Raw genomic sequence first — 16280 nt, 5'->3', positions numbered from 1 at the left:
GGGGGGGGGGGAGATCCTGAACTGTTAAATCCCTCAATACTTATCAGTGCTGTGGAGCAGTATTAGACACTGACATCAAAGATGTAAAAAAGGTGTTAATGGATGGGGAGAGCTCATCCTAGGGAGCGAGCGGACAGGAAGGTACAAAGACTGGTATTAATGAGGCTTTCCTGTGATCCTATGATCCTTTGTATTCAGTGTCACATCTCGTGAGGGGCCCCAGATTTCACAACTATGATCCTGTCAATGTAAATGTAATGTCTCTGCAGAGATGGAATTTAGAGAACTTTGATGCACAGCTTCTGCTCTCCTTATTAATCTGCATTTAAGTTCTGCATAGGGAGGACAGAACAATGCTCAGACACAAACAAACGGTCCCCAAATTAGAAGAGAACTAATTTTGCTATCTATCTATCTATCTATCTATCTATCTATCTATCTATCTATCTATCTATCTATCTATCTGCCAGTCTGTCTTCATAACCCTGCTTGATATTGTTCTTCATCTGCCAGAAATTAAAACAGACACCAAAACAATTAAGTAGGTTAGCAAGGGGTTAGTTTGACAGCAAAAGAACCTTTACCAGTATTTGGGACACATGTCCTAATCCCACTATACAGGGGAGTACCACAGAAGCTATAGGGATTATTAGGGGTCAGCATCTCCCCTGTAATACCTTTGTTTTGTCTCTTAGCTGCTGGAATGTAAAGTCTATCGTCTAAACTGGAGTTTTTATGAGCAAAATGCTGTTGAAAGGGTGCACAGGCACACAAACTAGCATCTGTAATCATTATGTTACCATGCAATCAGCACAGTAACCATGATGACCGCCATGGCAACGGTTGTCGAGAGAACATTTTCAGATTTCTGCACACCCACATTGTACAAATGGAAAAAGGCTGCCCACTCGGAGGCAGATATCTACTGTACAAAGTACACATTATGCAACACATTCAGAAGGGAGCTTTATCTAGGTGCTTCAGGGGGCAGTATAGGTGGTTCAGCACTGGTTCAGACCTGGCTGCAGGCATTTGTGTGTGGGTTTGCATATTCTCTCCATATTTGTGTGGGTTTGCTTGAGGTGAGCCAGTTTCTACCCAAATCAAAAACATACATATTTAGCATTAGGAAGACTACTCTCATTGACCTGTGCACGCTGTGGACTGATGGTCTACTGCTGCCAGTTGTGGACACAACTGCAAGCCTCTGTTTCTCCAATGTCATGTACTAATTCCAGTCATGTACAGTCTCTTCCTAGGGCTTATCTCTTCTTAACTTATTTTATTTGTGTTGTTATATCTAGACTGCCCTTACTCTAAGCCTACTGCTTGATTATATGTGTGTGTGTGTGTGTGTGTGTGTGTGTGTATGTGTGTGTGTATACTATACACACAGTATGGTTTGCCATAATACATATTTACCATCTAATGGAAGAGTTTGTGTTTGTATGCACAAGCATTCACAAACAAAAATGTGCTTATCATGTCTGCATCAGAAGTTCTAAGATAATATTATGGCTTGCAGGCTAATGAGGATTCAATGTTCCTAGCTTTTCTATCAAGAGCTCACCAAAGTGCTGCATGTTTTTCTTTTGATAATTACCTCTTTTTTATTATGTCTAAATCACCTTGTGTTTTTTGTTGAAATTAAAGTAGTAGCATTGAGCAAAAACAATGCTGATGTAGATTCACACTGAGCCTGATGGTTCACATTCTTGGGTTGGCTACAGCTGACACAGGCAGGGGCAGAGGGGGCTAAAACATTCTCCAAAACAAGACTTCAAAATAAAATAAAATAAAATAAAATAAAAAAAACCAACAACAACCTCAAGACATAGGTAAATAAACAATATCATCCTGTCAGAATGGACCTGAAGGAATGTTAGTTGGTATTTCTGTTACAGAGTCAAAAAGATAACTCACAGGTGTTACAATCTCCACACCAAAAAAAGAACAAAAAATAACTGGATTTAATGTATTTATGCATACCAAGAATGGTATGAATGAGAATCAAGAGCAGGACTGGAAAAACATTTATCCACAGTTATGCACTGTCTCCCCCTCACACTCCACTCCCTTGTCACTCCCAAGCCTAACCTGTTCAACCTGTCTGCACCTGGCTGACAAGAGTATGTGGGTGAGAAGTGTCACAGTAGAGTGAACTGTAAGCCAAGGAAGAAAAGGTATTTTCTTGTCCATGATCTTTCAGTTAAAATACATACAGACAGGATTTTTATTGTATTTCTTAAAGTCTCTTGTATTTTTTGTAAATAACAGGAGGAGGGGGTGGAGAAGCACAGGGCCATGGAAACAGACAACACAGATGACATTGAATCTCTCATGGAGGACATGGACTATATCCCCGGTCACTTTCACCTGGACCTCAACCTTAACTGTGATCCTGTTGGGCCTGTGAAGCTGCGACACAGGGACACTTACCTCAAACAGGAGAGCCTGTGGGGAGAGTTAGAGGCTGAAGTTGGATATCTGCAGTACGCTGTCAGAAATCTCCTGGGTCTGTTGGCTTTTCACCTCGAACAGCTGGACAAAGCTGAGGAAATATTTAGGTGATGATACACTGTTACTATTATTTTTGATTCATTTTTGAGATTCTGTATCACTCAGGTTGAAATTTGTCTTATACATATGCCTCACCAATTTATGGTGTCTGTTTATGGCGTCTTGCCTAATGTGGTTGTCTGCATACACATACTAAATACTATAAGATTACTTCTTATATCTAAAATATGCATCAGTTCTTGTACTTCTTTTTTGCTGTTGTAACACAACAAGTTTTATCTTGATCGTTAAGCACCAGTTAACAAGCTCTGTGAGGTGCACTTAATACTTTGGCACAGTTGAGGAGTGAGCTAAATGTTAGCATACTAACATGCTCATAGAGGCAATGCTAACATTTGCTAATTAGCACAATTAACACAAAGGGCAGCTGATGCTAATGGACATGTCATTAGCTTTACAAGTACTTGGTCTTACACCAAAAAAATGGACAAATTAAAATTTTGAAAAGTTCACCAAAGTGATTCGAGTTCATCCTGAGGTGGACATGAATGTATACACAAGTGGCACACATGGCTATCCATCTTGAGGCTGTCAAGACATTTCATTAGAGAAAATTTCAATCTGATAGTGGTGCAAAAGGTGAAGTGAGGGGATGACCAAAATCAGTAGGATTCATCCTCTGAAGACCATGAATGTATTTATGAACTTTCATGGTAATCCATCCAGTAATTGTTGAGAAATTTCCATCTAGAGAAAACTAGTAGACCAACCAACCAAACCTCTATCTCTATGCATCTTGACCTTTCAGGAGCATTTGTAAAGAAGACCCTGGGAACCTCAACGCCTGGGCCAACCTGGGTTATGTGTACGATAAGCTGGGGAGAGAGCTAGATGCCGGGGAGTGTGTGGAGAAAGTGTCTCACCTCATGGGTTTAGATGCTGGAGAGGCCTCTCAGGAAGAGACCAGACTGTTGGCAGCCCGCTGCCTGGCTGAACAGGCCTACGTCTATCCGTATGATGTGGAGCTGGACAGCGAGAATGACCTGAGAGAGAGACTGACTGCAGCACTGACAATGTACAACAGAGCCCTGGACTATGGGGGACAACTGGTGAGAAGGAAAAACATGCATATTGTAAAACTCAGGGTAAACCTGTAAATGTGTGATCAAATGGCTAAGGATTAACATGCAGAATGTAAATTTGAGGAGGAGCACTAAAACAATGACTGGTTAGATGATGAGTCCAAGCAGGTCATTCTGAGACTAATATCCTCCCTGGGATTTTATTGGTCAGGGCTTAAATAATCCAGTTAGTAATCATTTTATCATACTCTGCATTGCTCTTCTATACGACTCATCTTCCCTGCAAAGTTTTGTTGAAGTTAGAGGGTAAGGCTACGCTCAGAAGATTTTTTAGTATGAACTTATAGTATAACAGATATAAAACAAAATTCCCCTCTTGACAGATCTACAGATGCAAAACTGTCCTCATTTGAGAGTAAAAGCAAGTTCCTGCTGCTATTCCTGCACAGTTAATGTAATTTTAATATTATTTAGACATTATGTTTTTCAGATACCAACAGAGGAAAAACGAAGCTGGTATTTTAAAATGGCCACCATCTACATAAGGTATAACACTGACACAAAAAGATTTTGACAAACAAGCACAGCACTATTTAATGTTTTATTTTGACCAAGTTATTCTCTCCCTGCAGACTAGATGACATAGTAAAGACCAAAGAAGATTCTGAATACTCCAGACTCTCTCACTACAATAAGGGGATGAAGCTTCTAAAAGAAACACTTGAATCTGAGAAAACACAATATAAAGGTAAGCATGGTATGTTTCTATACGAATATATCTGTCCTGGTGTGCTTAAATAAAGCTGCAATAAAGCAGTATACAAATACTCAATTACAAGTAACAGTCCAAGACTTAAAACACCACTTATAAGTACAAAATTATTATCAGCAAAATGTATTTAAAGAATCAAAAGTAAAAGTATTATATTACCTGTCAATGATGTATTTACACGTATTTACTATTACTGAGGTATTTACATATTAGCACTACTTTGAATAATAATAATTTATGAGCCGATCACATGCTTTGTAATTAAAATCTATATTGGCAAAATAACCAGTGATTACACGTCACATAAATGTAGTGGAGCTAAGGGAATAATAACGTTTTCTGCTGAAATGTAGCAAAGTATAAAGTAGCATAAGACAAATATTCAAGTAAAACACAAACTCCTGGTCCATAGTAGTACTTATGTTTCACCACTGGATTTAGAAGCTGCAATCTATTGTACAAGATCAGAGGCCATCAATCATTTAACTATTGATTGATGATGTTACAGTTATTATTACCATTTCTTCAATCTCTGTTTTCAGCTCTTGCCTGGTGTTACATTGGCATCATGTTGGAGAGGAAGGAAGAGTTCACCACTGTGCCCATGTCTATACATGACTGTGGATACTCTGCCTCTGATCCTCTATCCTGCTATGGAACTGTAAGTTTTTCCCATACCTGTTTACATCCCTCACCAAATAAAAGGCAAGCTAGAAGAAAAAAAAAAAGTATATACGTGTATAAGTAAATACTATTTTAACTAGACCTGCTCTAGTAATCTCTAAATCTAAAAAGTGTGCCAAAAATGAGCAGGAATTCTGTCATTTATCCTCAATTGTTCTCCACTGGCAGTTGGTTTCAGTTTAATATTCTTATCTAATACCTGTTTTACAGATTTACAGTTGTAACTGCAGCCCTATTGCAGAATAGACACTAGACCCCTATATATGCTCCACCGTAACATACAATTGTTTGTGTTTTTAGGCCATAAATATGGCCGGTGATGATGCATTCATCCTGAACCTTCTGGCCAAGGTCTTCTTTCTACTGGGCAAACATGAGATGGCCACAGGGATCAGCAACATGGCTCTAAATGTGCTGCCAGATCCAGAGCTCAACTGGCAGGCTTACTGCACCCGCGCCAAGGTACTGCAGGCAAAGTACATCAAGTTAATGCCAAAACCAAGACAGCAAAGCATGAGTCAATTAGCATGTGAAATCCCTTTAATGCTTTGAGAATCTGAATTAATTTAAATTGGCTGAAAGACATACATAAAACACACATATTTGTGCAATTAGAGCTAATATTTTAGCTATAAATAGTTATGTTTATTTATGATTTCTATTTAGAAATGGCAAAATTGAATATCTATACTCCAAACAGCTGTATAAAATTATTATGTGTTTACATTTGATGAGATAAGACAGTCAACAAAATGGTGTATAGTACAAGTATTTATAAATGTGTTCCTTTTAGATCAATATGATGCTCTACGTCAGGGACCTGGAGAAGGCAAAACATGGTCAAGGTGGAATCCCAGACCGACAGAGGCTAACTGAGGCCAGAAAAGACTTGGACAAGGTCCTGACTGTGCGTCCATGTCTGCGGACTCACCTAGAGATGGCACAGGTAAAAGCATGAACTAATAAGGATCAATATAGATTGATTTTTTTTTTTACACCAACAGAGTTTTCAGATCCATGTCTTCTTCTTTAGGTGTACTACTACATGGGTGTGGATGCTCTGCAGGAGAGCCTTCTGGTGGATGAGGCAGCAGTGAATAGTGCGTTGGTGAGTTTGTCTCATGCCCTACAGTTTAAGCTGGGTGACAGCCTGCCAGACCTCCATGTGCTCAGAGGTCGCTGCCTCCAGCTGAAAGGCGAGGAGCAGAACGCTGCAGACTGCTTCAAACAGGCCATGGAGTTAGAAAGGCCAGGAAGCACAGACACCACAGCCCTGCGCTGCCTCCTACAGGTCCTCCTGGCTCTGTTCATGCAGGGAGGCCCCGATCCCAGCCCTGCTATCACCCAGCTGGAGACATGTGTGCAAAAGGCAGAGGAGAAGTACCCTAAGGACATTGTGAAGGCTGAGCTGAGGTGCCTTTACAGGACTCACACAGAGGAGGTCACAGAGTTATCCAGGGCTCTGATCAGGACAGGACGCCTGGATCTAGTGAGGAGGCTACTGCAAACAGTAGTGCCTACACAACTGTCTAAGAAGAGACCACTTGCAAGGTCTTTCTCTCTCACATGAGGCAAATATGTGACTTTAAAGAGATAGGCATGTGACCAAACCAGACCAGACATACTGTAGTAATTAACTGTAATTAACTTTTTGACAACATTTCACAGATAAAAATGAACAGGGGTGCTCTGTGATTAAACTGTCTTTACTGAAACTGGGTATGCTTTTAAGCTGTGATTTGTCATTAACCTGTAGGAAGAAGAAGATGATGAAGAAGACCAACAATAACAAAAAATAACTTTTGGAAAGGCTGTATCCACTGAGTAACCTACAGTTCCAGTGACAGAACACGTTATATTCCTATATGTTGAAATCTTCACGTTTTTTTGACAAAATAAAATGGTTGTGACTTTTGAGAGCATTATTGAATTGAGGAGAGATTGGTTTGGTGGTTTGGTGTATCATATTGAAATGGCTATGACCAGGATATTCTGGGATATTCCACAGACAAAGAGTAGTTTCCAACACAAGTAATCTTCTGCTAGGGTAACCTCATGTTGCACCACCACTGCTTGATTAACATATTATTTTAATACTCTACCTCTGATGACCACTGACCACTAGATGGAGATATATACATAATTTAAATGCTGCCTGTTTATGAACGATTCTGTTTTTAGTGCAAAAATGACTCAGTCACATACCTTTAAAAACTTGTTGGGGTAACCAAAAACAACAGAAAGAAACAAAAAACTGAAAAAAGGCTCATGGCTCGATCAAAAAAATATGAACTGTCTTAATATCTATCTATCTAATTATCTTATCTTTGGCAATGATAAGACTACATGCACAACTGCTGATAAACATTAAAACCTGATCTTCTACATTCCTAAGTGTTGCAGTTTAATTCTGTTGAATTTGATTCGTCTATAATCTAACTCTTCAAGGTGAAGTGAAAACCCCTGACTTCCCAAGGATGAGACAGCTTTTGTTAATGTCTTTGTTTGTCTGTATATTACTCCTGTGACAGACTTTTGCCCTCCTGCCAACCTAAGAAGTTGAAACAAATAATGGATACACAAATACAGTTCTGATGTTCTGATGCTGAAACAACAGGGCAGAACACATGTTCTCTATTGTGTGCAAGGATAATTTTGCCTAATTTATGAACTGAGAAGGGAAATGGTTCTCCAAGGAAAAATGATAGCATCAGTTGCACCAAACATTTTTCACGATGTGTTTTTCAAGAGTTACGATGAAAGGTCTGTCACTTTATCAAAACACACAAAGTGACAAAGTGGATGTCAGAATTATGAGGAAGCTCTCCTAAAGGTGAAATAATTTTAACCCCAACCATAATCTTTGTCTCACACTTAGTAAGTCATAACCCAACCTTAATGTAGCAGTGAACAATCAGGCAAAAGTTTTTTTTTTTTTTACAGTGGTGATTTGCTATGGTTTTTGGAAGCTACAAATAACATTGTCCTGCTGATAAATCACACTAATGCATTGTATTTCAATGCAAATCGAACTGCACTACATGAAAAAAATGTGTCACAAATTAAATGAGGCAAAACTCAACACACACTATGAGGTAATTTTGAAGAGGTCTACGATGTGCACCTCAGTCAACTACAGCCACAAACGTTGCCTTCCATTTGCAACAAGAGATAGTCTGAGCAGATGAAAAGACAAACATGAATTCATGTCAAAATGAGCACTTTGGGGCATTATACCTCAACCATTTACTGTGCCAGTGATTAAAAGGAAGTATTTTGTTGAAAATCACAAACCAGATTGGAAAATAAATACTATGGAAGTCCTTTGATTTCACTTCACTCTGCATAAACATTATACCCTTAAATGTTTTTATGTGCAACTTGCATGAGATGCCAGTTGTCATGACTGATGTGCTTTCATTCTGTCACAGCTGCAAAGGCGACAACAAAACCATCCAGCTTAATGATGAATGATAGTATTTTCATGATGGAATGTAGAAATGCAGAAGAAATACAGAAAGCTTTTTTTAGTGGTTACACATTACCAATACTGATCCAATGCCTTTATTTTCTTTGTCATCACTGATAAGCATTTTGTCCCTGCCAGTGGGACAACATCATTTGTCAGTCCCTTTGAAAACCATCACAAATCACTGTTGCAAAAATGACAACTCTATGTTCAAGGTTTGGTTATAGGTCTGGCCACAAGTTTGTGGAAGAACATGGTATGGGTTAAAATAGCGACATAGTTGCAATGTGTTTCTTGTACACAAACAAAGTTTCTGTTTACATTCAGTGTTTTCATGTCTTCAAAATGCTTTGTATATGTTAAATCTAACAAATTTGTTGAATCCATTTTCTTTTCCTCATAAAACATTAGAAAAGCCAATTGTTTTGATAAATCTGACACCTTCATTGTGTATTTCTGTGTTTGGTAGCTTGCAGTCTTCTTCTCCCTTGCTTTTGTTGGCACATTGCTACCTTTCTTGGTATGTTGCTGACAACCATATATCAGTGGAATGGGGTAAGCCAACTGGCAGAAAAATGTATCATCACCCTGTGTGTCCTTGTGGGTGTGCACAAGAATGAACAAAAATGGCCCACTCCTAAAAACACTGTTCTACAGCAATGTCAGAAAATCTAGGGAACCCCTAAGGTTTTAACTATAGGATCAGTCGAAAGAAGCCCTGTAGGAAACAAGATGTAAACATGTCAAAGTCCAAAATTTTGCTGACCCATCCAGCCTTGGAAACTTTGTGACTATTTAAAAACATTACCTTGCCACATTTGCTGAAAGAATTCATGCTGTCATTTTTCTTTGCGGTTTATTTCAGCGTCTCTTCCACATTGTGCCACACTACTACACTGGAGTTGGTCACATTATACTGTGCTTACACCAGGAGATTATGCTTGTGCTTGCACCCACTTTCAAGAAAATAAGGCCCTTAGAGTCTCTTGTTAGAACAAGTGAGGTTTAACCACAACAGCTATTCTTGTCACAATCCCATATTAGACATTGTGCTGCATTTTGATGTGTTTATGTGTCTATATAAAATGTAATATGTAGCTAATATAAATAAACTTCTGAGAGAAGATATTGTGAGTCTTTTGACCCTGTGTGTAAGGTTTAGTATCAGAGTTCTAGATGTGCCAGTAACTAGAAGAGCAACTTCAATTCATCTGAAAATTCTTGTGATACATTTCCACTTTTGCCAAAATACTAACCATACTTTTCTTGACAAGTGCTTTTCATTTAATTTCTCCCTGACTGTAGATTCAGGTTTTGCAGCATTATTTGTGTTGGCTGAAGTTGTCAATCGTATATAAAATCCCCCCCCCCCCCAGAGTATGTGATTTCATTCTTTCACAGCTGCAGAGATAACAACACGTCTGTCTAAGTCAGGTAAGATTTTAAAGATCATTAATGAAAAATTATCTATTTTTAAAGTTTAAATAAAATTCAATATAATCTGCAGTAAATTTAAGTCATAGAATCCAGAAAAGGGGGGATTACGAAAAGCAAAATGACAAAATAAATTTTCACTTCACTGGTAACATAGCCATATGCACCAGTTTTTAACATTTATAAACCTCACATTAAAAACAGACAAATCCCTGTTAAGGTTGAAGGCTGGTTATTTGGGGAATATACATATATTTAAAGGATAAAATTGAATTACAGTGTGAACCTCAAACAACATATGCAAATATGCCTAAAATCTACATCATTTAATTTATCATTTCACGCCTTGTAAAGTATTCCTATAATATTTATACAAGGACTTGTAGAGTATCTGGTGTTAGTGACTTTGCAGCGGGTTTAACACATGTCAGTGTTTTTTAATCGAAGTTTTAGCATCAGCATAATTTATAAATTGTTACCATGTGACTATTTCTTTCCCTAAAGATTTAAGTTTATTTCTCTCTCTCTTTTTTAATTTACCACAGGCTGTCTAGAGTAACATGTTCTAGCTACATAATAATAAGTTTATGGTATTTTTCTAGTATGGTATCAATTTGGAACAGTTTGAATTGTATAGCCTAGGCCAGTTAGCTGTCATAAATGGTAATGCACTAGTCATATCTGAACACAGCACATTCACTCACATTATAATTACCACAGGTGACTATAGATGACAGGAGATTATCTCACGTCCTCAGTGAGACAGTAGTGTGGGGGTGCTACAAGTGGAAAGATTACTGAACCAGTTTATCACCATAGAACTGGAAGTCACTGTACTTTCCTGTCATATAATCACCACTGTAATTACATTGTTTACATTAACAGAAAGGTAGAAATTGGTAATAAAAACATTTGCATTTCAAATAAATTGTCTTCACACTCTGCATGACTGGTTCTAATATTTCAAGTATCAAGAATTACAGTGGTTTTCTCATTAACATTCAAAGTTACAGTCCATAGTCTACTCAGATCATCATCTACAGCCAATGGCAGGACAAGAGTGGAGCTCTGGCCTGTTTGACTGCTGGGAGGACAAATTCTCTTGTAAGAATCAGCCCCAGACTAATTTTCCTTCTTTAGCTACAGTACATCAAGTCACTTAGAGAGAGTAAGTTTATTTGACTCGACAACTACTTATAGCTGCATGTTTTTTAGGTTGCTATGCTTTCTGGTGCTGGCCTTGCTTTGCCTGCGCCATTTCAGAAGGACTTGGAGAGAACCGCTTACTGCCATTATGTGACTTGTGCAGCCCTGCTGTAGCAGCTATTGCTGGAATACCTCTGTGTGTGCCTCCAGTGGCCTTGTCTTTCAGGACTGCCGTGAGAAAGAAATATGGCATCAAGGTATGAAGTGATATTAAAAAACAAAAATCAATTTACAGCTTCCAACATACATACATGGAAGACTGATTTGAATTTGCTCCTTGAATAATTGTCAGTAGAAGAACAACTTTGAATATGCTTATCATTCTCTGTGGGTATATTTAAATTTTGCTTATTGATGGACATAATTACACTTGCTGATTAATGTAAAACATTAAATAATAACTGAGGAATATAAATAACAATTACTTTGGTTCTCCTTAGGGTACTCTCTGTAATGACATCACGATGTCCTGCGTCTGCAATCTGTGCGTCTGGTGTCAGATTGACCGTGAGCTAAAACGTCACAACAACAGCTCTACTGTGCAGTCTCAAACTCCTGTGACTATACAGCCTGTTTCCAGTGGTGGAAAGTAACCCAGCACACTGGCTCAAGTCCCATACTACAGTAAATTAATGAGGTGCTTGTGTTTTATGAAAGTATTTGCATTTCTGATACTTCTAATACACTAATTGTCATAACAAGATACTGGACCTTTTACTACACAACGTTTATCTGACAAGTTTGGTTACTTTTCAGATTTAGATGTTTAAAGTTGTGGCTACTCAGTGTATTCCCTTTTCTTATTTGGGTATGGGGATAAAAAAGAGACTAGTTTCTATCATAGTTTTTCCAAAGTGCTGTAATAATCATCACAACATTTATGGCCTAATCACAGTAAAATAAATAATAACTGATCTTTATTTACATCTCCAGTCGCTAAAATAACATTTGCATATTTGCATGTACATCAATAATAAATTCTGAATCCATCTGATATCCATCAAGATGTTGTGTTGCTACTGTGTTATTTAATCTCTCGTAAAGCCACCATCAGTGGAATTTGAAATCTTGGCTCCCCCGTGTGACAGTATCAGTAAAGGTGCTCCGATACTGTGACAGTGCATGCCGTCTTGATTCATACCTGCACATGGCTTCTTCTGGTTATGCCCAGCAGGGGGCCCCCAGGCCTAAGTGGCAAGATTCACGGCAGCACAATAGCAGGACTCAGCATCTCATGACAAAACGGGACCCCCCAATACACCTGAAAAACCAAAAGAATAGCTTCAACATTCACCACAACAAACAAACAAACAAAAAAACAACAACAGAGACAACATACACACACACACATAGGCTATCAAACCACTGTATGTAGAACATAACTACAGTGGCCAAGAGTCCTGTTTGCTGTTTCCAAACTGAAATGTTATGCAACCACTGTTATTTTATGGTGTGTCACTCCTCCTTTGTATGTTTTAGTGCTCCACCTTTCCATACATAGCAGCCTATCAACACTGTCACATGGGTGGAACCTAGGGATTCCACTTTTGTAACTGCAGGTAACACTAAAAAACATTCATATTATCATCTTTAACGAAGAGTAGTAGGAGCCTGCGTGAGCTAATATTTACAACAGTGTTTTTTTTTATAAGCAAAACTAAACTTTGACAGTACAAAAATTTAATTACAATACAGGGGAGTCAGCAGAAGGCACTATTGATGTTTGTGAACTGAAGGTCATGTTCTGGTCACCTTAGCCTACGAATGTGCCAACCTGTTGGAATTCAAAATGGAATGTCAAACACTGAGTGGGTGTTTACTGTGATATTTTGCTCTTTGTTTCCACAGACAGTGCCTCCTTGTTGAGCTATGGTGGAGAGGTAGTAACTTTGGCTACTGTGGATTTTGTCCCCCCACCTCTTGTAATGGGATAGCATTAGGAAAGGGTTATAATGACAGGACAAACCACAAGCAAAGGGGCTCAAGAACACGAATCAGAGACAGGAGCTTGATTTTAAAAAAAGTTCAGTACACAGGTAACATAAGAATAATGAGAGACAGGTGAAACTAATCAGGGCGGGGCAGAAAATCACACAGGTGGGAAACAGGGGGGCAGGTAGTATCTGAAATGATAGGAGAGGTCTGTATTTCAAAATAAAACAGGAAATGATGAATGAATGATTGAATGACTTGCTGAAAAACATAACCTAGAGAGCAGGGTGGGACAAGTTTTGGGGTCATTTTAAGGGAAAAAGCATTTGTATAAATGCCATACCATGCCAACTGCAGGGCTTATAGCAGCACTGGTCTTTCACGCTTCTTGTGTATAGGTTTGTGATATCTTTGCAGCAGCCAGCTGCATGGTCTTATCACACTTTTTGTTTACATTGTTTGGATAAAATAACAGGAGTATATTCATATATAAGCACACATTTCATGGCAGGTAATTTGGGTTCTGGTTGTGAATAATGGTAGCTCTGTCAGGTCACACTGGATTGATGATATCTGATGCTAAACCTCATTCTTTTTCATCTGGGAACAGCAGTTATACTGTGGTCAAATCATGTGCTGTCGTGTGTGTGTCTTCAAAGAGATACAACATGTTTTGGTACTTATCCCACTGGTTTGCCACACCTGTACAAAAAGAAAAACTATATCCACACAATTGTTAATGTGTATTGTTGCTTTAAACTCTTTTTGCACATCTGGTCTGGTTCTGCAGCATTGCTTGTGCCTTAGTTGCTCAACATGCATGACATGCCATTTCTCACACAAGGAATATTCTGTCACATCTCTCCCAGGTGAGAACAAGGTAAGAGTTTTGTTTGTTCTGTTTTTTTTCTGTAGAAAAATATATTTATCCTAAAATTTATCTTAAAGGTTGAATGAAAGCTTAATCTGACTACTGCAGAAGTTAAACAGAAGCTCCAGCAAAACAGTCAGTATTGGTACGATTTAAATACCTATTTATGCAGATTTGTTGCAGATTAAAGGAGACTACTTGTATTTCACAATAATTGTCTTTACACAGGACATGACTCGGATTTAATGTCCAATTCAATTCATTCAATTTTTATAGCACCAAATCACAGCATGCATTATCTCAAGGCATTTTACAGAGGGCAGGGTGGGTGGCTATCTGCCTCGATCAGTTAGGGGAGAGAGGAGATTAAATCAAGAATGTGTGAATTCTCATTAACATGAAAGTTGATGCAAGAAGGTGATCCAAGATCTAATCAGGTCATCAAGACAAAGTATGTCTTGTACAAATATAATTTCTGTGAAGTGCTTTGTAACTTCATTTTAAACAGGATTTGGGTGTGTTAACAGGTTCATTGTTCTCTTTCTGTGGTAAGGGTCAACAGCCAATGGCAGCACATCCGTTAACAGAGTGGAACACAGGCCTGTTCGGCTGCTGTGAGGACAAATGCTCCTGTAAGAATAAATTCCAGAACTTCATGATAATTTCATATCTATATTAACATTTTTGTGTCCTTTTTCAGTCAAATTAAACAACTTAGATTGTATGCCACTCTACTGTAACTCCTGTTTTCAGGTTGCTATGGTTTCTGGTGCTGCCCTTGCCTTGCCTGCACGGTTTCAGGAAAATTTGGAGAGAACCGGTGTCTCCCATTATGTGACTTGTGCAGCCCTGCCATAGTAGCAGGCCTTGGAATACCTCTGTGTGCTCCTCCTGCAGCCTTGGCTCTGAGAGTTGGCATTCGACACAGATATGGCATTAAGGTATGGGAATACAGAGATATAATTCAAAGGATAGTTTTATATAAATTTATCTTCAACCAATTGTACATTGAAAGAGTTTCTGACATCTATAATTGTTTCCCCTTCTTGGTACTGGCAGAAGAGAGATTTCTTCATAAAGCAATTCATTTGAAGTAACTGGGGACAAACTGTATAGTCGTCCAGTGCAAAAATGATTTCATAAGTTTAAATGCAGCTAATTTAATGTAAGGCTTTAGCAACCTGAGATAGACAAACCAAGTGGGTCAGAATTACAGAAACTGTGAGCCTTTCCCTTTACTTTTCTCTGTAGACATTAAAACTTCCCGCTTATTGCTAAACCTAACAGGACTTTTACTAATAACTGGAATATAGTAAAACCAGCATAATTTGTTGTTTTTTTTATTTTCTGCAGGGCACTCTCTGTAAGGACATTGCAACTTCCTGTGTCTGTGTGTGGTGCTCCTGGTGTCAGATGCATCGCGAGTTAAAATATCGCAAGAAAAACTCCACTGCCGTCGTTAACATGCAGCCTCCTCCAGTCATGGCGGCTCCTGGACACCCACCTCCTGCTGGCTTTGTGAGCCAACAAGGAGTTGTTGTGACTTCATATTGAACTTTGTGGCTTCTCACCAGCCCGTTCTGTCTTGTGAAGGAAATTTGACTAAACTAAGATCAATTATCTGTGGTGCAAAAGCTGATTAGTATTTGGCTAGCTGTGGGGCTGGGAGGGAGAATGTAATCCTTGTTTTTCTCCAAGGAACTGATGAGCTTGCTGCTAATGGTGTAACAGTTTTGAATTGCGTCCCCATGCTAGATGTTTGTAGATATACTTAGTAATCAGTAGCTTTTGAAAGAGAACAAGGAGTGACTTATCTAACTAAACTGTTGAAATCAAAAATCTAAGATCAGAGAAAAAATTGCAAATGTGCCTGTCACAGAGAACATGACAGTTAAGACTTATTTGTCCTTTTCGGTTACTGTTTCAGATTTACATGTTCATTACATTACATATAAGTAATACACATAATATTGTGTCATTGAGTTTATCTGGTGGCTTTTTGATGAAATCCTGTGTGACAATACACAGGACATTATCACACACCACCACTATGTGTGGATTTTATTTGGTGTTCGAATTGGTCGGTGCTGAAATTAATCAAATGAAAAATGTAATAAAAAGCAGATATAAAAAGATACTGTGCTTTCATACAAAAATTATCTTTCTCACACTTCTTCATAAACAGTGGATGTGTGTAGGTGGTAATAAATGAAACTTGGATTTTAAAGAATAACTTGGATATTTTTGAACCTGGGTCATATTTTCACGTTTCTGGATGTCAATGATTGATAGGGACAAAAATCTTTGCAA

At 38.4% G+C, this 16280-nt stretch overlaps 3 protein-coding genes across 6 annotated transcripts; all 3 read left to right on the top strand.

Annotated features, from left to right (window-relative positions):
* Positions 1–4: 4 nt before the first annotated feature.
* Positions 5–6973, top strand: ttc22 (tetratricopeptide repeat domain 22). 2 transcript variants are annotated; one of them, XM_018696325.2, is made up of 9 exons: positions 5–2183; positions 2278–2567; positions 3329–3629; positions 4093–4148; positions 4235–4350; positions 4917–5035; positions 5359–5520; positions 5852–6004; positions 6092–6973. In XM_018696325.2, the coding sequence occupies exons 2-9, from the start codon at positions 2305–2307 to the stop codon at positions 6626–6628; spliced, it is 1707 nt and encodes a 568-aa protein (XP_018551841.1). In that variant the 5' UTR covers positions 5–2183; positions 2278–2304; the 3' UTR covers positions 6629–6973. The 2 variants fall into 2 exon arrangements, with proteins under 2 accessions (XP_018551841.1, XP_018551852.1); XM_018696336.2 differs by lacking the exon at positions 5–2183 and having other exon boundaries at positions 2193–2567.
* Positions 6974–11139: 4166 nt separating this feature from the next.
* Positions 11140–12424, top strand: LOC108896073 (placenta-specific gene 8 protein-like; the record flags this gene model as incomplete). The annotated part of the gene is made up of 2 exons (XM_018695074.1): positions 11140–11364; positions 11608–12424. Coding segments are annotated over 2 exons (378 nt in total), but the record flags the coding sequence as incomplete, so codon positions are not given.
* A 1406-nt stretch (positions 12425–13830) lies between these two features.
* On the top strand, positions 13831–16105 carry LOC108896979 (cornifelin homolog A). 3 transcript variants are annotated; one of them, XM_018696362.2, is made up of 4 exons: positions 13831–13979; positions 14524–14602; positions 14724–14911; positions 15324–16105. In XM_018696362.2, exons 1-4 carry the CDS (start codon positions 13839–13841, stop codon positions 15522–15524), a joined length of 609 nt encoding a protein of 202 aa, XP_018551878.1. In that variant the 5' UTR covers positions 13831–13838; the 3' UTR covers positions 15525–16105. The 3 variants fall into 3 exon arrangements, with proteins under 3 accessions (XP_018551878.1, XP_018551884.1, XP_018551883.1); XM_018696368.2 differs by having other exon boundaries at positions 13894–13968; XM_018696367.2 differs by having other exon boundaries at positions 13956–13979; positions 14498–14602.
* The last annotated feature ends 175 nt before the right edge of the window (positions 16106–16280 follow it).

Source organism: Lates calcarifer, linkage group LG17 (assembly GCF_001640805.2).
Source record: "Lates calcarifer isolate ASB-BC8 linkage group LG17, TLL_Latcal_v3, whole genome shotgun sequence".
Classification (NCBI taxonomy): domain Eukaryota; kingdom Metazoa; phylum Chordata; class Actinopteri; family Centropomidae; genus Lates; species Lates calcarifer.
Note: the sequence above shows the minus strand (reverse complement) of the source record. Positions and strands in the feature narration are given on the sequence as shown.